This window comes from Acanthisitta chloris, unplaced genomic scaffold, assembly GCF_000695815.1.
Source record: "Acanthisitta chloris isolate BGI_N310 unplaced genomic scaffold, ASM69581v1 scaffold2111, whole genome shotgun sequence".
In the NCBI taxonomy this organism is placed as follows: Eukaryota; Metazoa; Chordata; class Aves; order Passeriformes; family Acanthisittidae; genus Acanthisitta; species Acanthisitta chloris.
The window spans coordinates 1-4,236 of record NW_008657507.1 but is presented as its reverse complement, the minus strand read 5'-3'; the positions used below and the strand labels follow the sequence as shown (position 1 = coordinate 4,236).

The 4,236-nt window shown below is 48.5% G+C and overlaps 1 protein-coding gene across 1 annotated transcript in view; it reads right to left on the bottom strand.

The window, feature by feature from the left end:
- The window catches only part of LOC103811740 (CUB and sushi domain-containing protein 2-like), a gene marked incomplete at both ends in the record, with an annotated part of 122,466 nt that extends 118,401 nt beyond the window's left edge, over positions 1-4,065 (bottom strand). The window contains one exon of the mRNA XM_009084730.1: positions 3,871-4,065. Coding sequence (XP_009082978.1) covers positions 3,871-4,065 — 195 coding nt within the window. The remainder of the gene's footprint in view (positions 1-3,870) is intronic.
- Between the last annotated feature and the right edge of the window lie 171 nt (positions 4,066-4,236).

Sequence of the window (4,236 nt, the reverse complement as noted above, 5' to 3'; positions counted from 1 at the left end):
AACCACATGATGCAACCAAGAAACCACTCCAGGTATATCTGACACACACTGATGGGATAAATGTCAGCTCAGTCCAGGCTTTACAGCCTGACCCAGGCTCACTGAGGACTCTGAGTCCTTGAGGCAAAGCCCTGAGTTCCTCCCCTGGTGTGGCAGGCACAGCCAAGCTCCTCTCCTGTCCCAGGTGCTCTCTGTGAGCTCCAAGCTGAGGTGGCATCGCTGCTCCCTGGTGGGTCAGCACAGCTCCATCCCTCCTGCCACAGCAGCAGGAGCCAGAACAGACAGAGCCTGTGCAGGGAGGATTGATGAGCCCTTTTAGCACAGAGCCCAGGAATCAATTTTGATCTAACTGTGCTTTCCAAAGTGCTGCCCCAAGAGCTGCAGCCCTACAAGCACATCTCACTGACCTCCACAATCCACTCCTCCTCCTCCTCTGGAATTCCTTCTGACCTCCCTTTCTCATTGGGATTACACTTGTCTGTCATAAGAGAACACACAATCCCAAACTGAGGGTTGAAATTGTCTGAGAGCAGAGAATTCCTACTAAGAAGCAGGTGAGCCACAGCATTCCCCAACCTCCTGCTGTACTGGCACAACCTTTTCAAGCCACGTGAGTCTTATTGTTTTTGCTGTACTGGCACAACCTTTTCAAGCCATGTGAGTCTTATTCTTTTCCACCATGAATTTCTGTGCATCTTGGAGTCTTGAAATGCAGCAAGACCAGAAGAGAGGCAAAGCTACCAACAGGGAGACCAGAATGTCACAGAGCAGAAGAAACCAAACATGGATCAAGTGTGGTAGAATCCTGCACTGCTTCCACCACCTGAATCCTACTCCTGCTGCTCTCCTGGAGAGGGAAGAGGCAAGGGCAGAGTCCCCAACCAAACACTGTCCTTGGCAGTGAGAGAAATCCATTCCCAACCTGCAGCTCCCCAGGCTGCAACACCTGCTCAGCTAGAAAGGACTTTCCATCTCAGTTCATCTACCTACAGATACATTTACCCAATTCCAAGTGACAAGAACCAATATTAACAGAAGAAATGATAAGCTGCACAGCCACAAAGATAGTTTTGCTCTCAGAGAAATACATACATATATATTCTTCTTCAGGCAAGAGCTTTGAAAGAACTCTTTTGCCTGCAGAAGGAGGTGCAAACCTGTTTGTCAGCATGCAAATCCTTCTGCCCCTTGCGACGGGTGAAGTCTGTATCACCAGTTTAGCAGAGAGCACAGAAGTTTGACTCCTGGGAGCCCACGTGTGGTGCAAGGAGAGCAGAAGGGCTTCAAACCCAGCAAGTTAATTTGAAGACTGTCTTTGCTGCTTTCCTGGAACAAGATCTAAGTGTTACAAGGGAATATTTCTGGTTCCTCCTGTCAGAAAATGCTTCAAGTAAAACTTCCAAGGCAAAGTCTTGAAGGATCAGGACCAAATGTAGCATGAAAGAAGTGGCTGCCTCCAGGAACCTGCAGGCATAGGGACACCACAGCACCTGAACAAGCACAGCAAAGCAGCAGCACTGGTAGAAGGGGCAGAAAGCTCAAAGTTCCTCCAGCCCAAGGTAGAGCAATGCCACACTGGATGCAACACTGGAAGGTAGTGTTGACATTAGTCAGTTTGGCAGTTGATAACAATGATCTTTTAACCCATCTGGAAGGCCCAAAAGCGCAAGGAAGCCAACCCAGCACCAGTTGGGGTCAGAATTAATCCCTCCTGACTGGGCTCTACTACACAAAGGTCTGGCTAACAGCAGGAGAAGACAGTGCCTTCCTCCAAGGGAAGGTGTCAGAACCAATACAACACTGCTCCAGTCATGCAGATCATTTCCTTCCTTTTAACAAGGCTATGGCTTTGCCTCCTCTCCAGGGTGAATTGCAGTGAATTTCAGCTATTAGAGTGTCCAAAGGAAGCTGTGAAGATGGTGGAGGGTCTGGAAGGGCCATACAAGGAGTGGCTGAGGACACTGGGCTTGTTCAGCTGGAGAAGAGGAGCCTGAGGGCAGAGCTCATTAGGGTCTGCAGCTCCTCCAGAGGAGCAAAACTGGTCTCTGTTCTCTGGGACCAGGAACAGGACTCAGGGAATGGCTGGAGCTGTGTCAGGGGAGGGTTAGGTTGGATATCAGGAGAAGGTTCTTCCCCCAGAGGTGTTTGGACACTGAACAGGGTTAGGTTGGATGTCAGGATAAGATTCTTCCCCCAGAGGTGTTTGGGCACTGAACAGCTCCCCAGGGCAGTCACAGCCCCAAACTGACAGAGCTCCAGGAGTGTTTGGCCAATGTTCTCAGGCACTGGTGGATCATTGGGGTGTCCTGTGCAGGAGTTGGACTGTGGATCCTTGTGGGTCCTTCCAGCTCAGAATATTCCATTGTTCTATGAATGTTTTTTCTTGTACACATTTGCAGTGAAATGGGAAAAACCAAATTGAATTAGAAAGGTTAAAATGATAGTCCGAATTTGAGGGAAAAGCAAAGAAAAGGATCATAATTGATCATAAAAATAGCAATGCTAAGTGTCCCTCTGCAGCCTCAGTTTGCTGCCTGAGCCCTTCGAGATGCCCTTGGCCCCAAAAGAGCTATAAAGCTCACCCCAAAACCCAGGGAGTGGTGTAATACACATCTTACTGCTGTGTAACCCATCCAAGCAAGCATTAAAAACATCCCCAGCAAACAATATTTGCTCACTTTACATTCCAGCTTTACACTGCAGCTTAGCCCCTCTGATTGATTGCACAGGCAGAGTCAATAAAGAGAATCAATAGAAGATGCTCTGCTGAAGTACACAAGGAATTGAGGGGAAAAGACTTCAAAAGCAGCAGCAAATGTTTTTGGTAGAACAACACAGACACTTGTATATTTACAGACTCTCCAATCCCTCGTGGGATGCGAATTAGCAAGAGGCTCTCAGCACTGAGAAAGGAATTTAACTTGCCCTGCCCCAAACTCAGAGAAGCTGAGCAGCCTTTGCAATCCACCAAGGGCAGATTAGAGCTCCCATCCTGCATCCTCCAGCTGAGACTTGCCAGCCCCACTGCCACAGACAGTGGGGCTGCACAGGTGAGTTAAGAGTTAAATACCATTTCCACTGAGAATATATCTATATTCATGTATATGTTCAGAGAATCGTAGAATTTAGGGGTTGGAATGGACCTTACAGATCCTGCACAGCAAAGCACCAGAATCACTGTGGGATGTGCCACAAGGAAAGCCAAACTGACACTGCAGCAAGAGGAAATCCAGTCTTACCTTTCAGTGTTTGGCCTAGAAACCTTCATGGCCATGGGTTGGTGCCTTAGCTTATGGATAATCACAGAGACACACAAACATTTGGGTTGGAAGAGACATTAAAGGTCATCTCACTCCACCCCTGCCCTGGGCAGGGACACCTTCCACTAGCTCAGGTTGCTCCAAGTTCCATCCAACCTGGCCTGGAACATTCCCAGGTATGATGCAGTCGCAGGTTATCTGAGCAACCTGTGCCAGAGCCTCAGCACCCTCACAAGAAATAATTTCTTCCCAATATCTAGTCTAAACCTCCTCTCTTTCCCCTTAAAGCCATTCCCCCTTGTCCTAGCACTTGATCCCCTTGTAAAGCTGTTTTTTTTCCCCCCTACTTTAGACAAAGAAATTGCAGTTCAAGTAGCTGTGCAGCCTTTGGAATACTTTGAGCACTTCATAACCTTCCAATCCCTCAGCCAAACCTCAGCAGCTTTAAGGGATCCAATAAAAGGAGCCTCAATATTAACTACATCAAGTTTAGTTTTCAAGTCCTTTAAATCAAGCTCACACTCCATCAAACCTCCCCAACCCCAAAGAGCTCGTTAAATGCCATTTCCTCGTGGCTCGTTGCAGCTGAAGGGAAGGCACAGCACGTTACCTCTGCAGACAGGGAGAGGGAAATCCCAGGAGGCACTGTTCTCTGAGTTGGCATGGCACGTCAGCAGGGCATGGCCCTCCAGGAAGAAGCCTGGATTGCAGCTGTACCTCACTCTGTCCCCAATGCTGAACGTCGTTCCCTGCTGGATCCCGTTCTGAAGCCTTCCAGGGTTCCCACACGTGTGGCTGGGCAGAACTGCCAAAGAGAGGAGCTCCTGGTTAGGGCAGAGGTGGCAAGGGGAAGGGTTATCTCAAGGGAAATACAGCACTTTAAATGGAAAGAGCAAAGAACCACCAGACTTACCTTCTGGATTGCTCCATGATTTGTTTAGGCCACTGAGAGTTAAGAGTTAAATACCATTTCCAC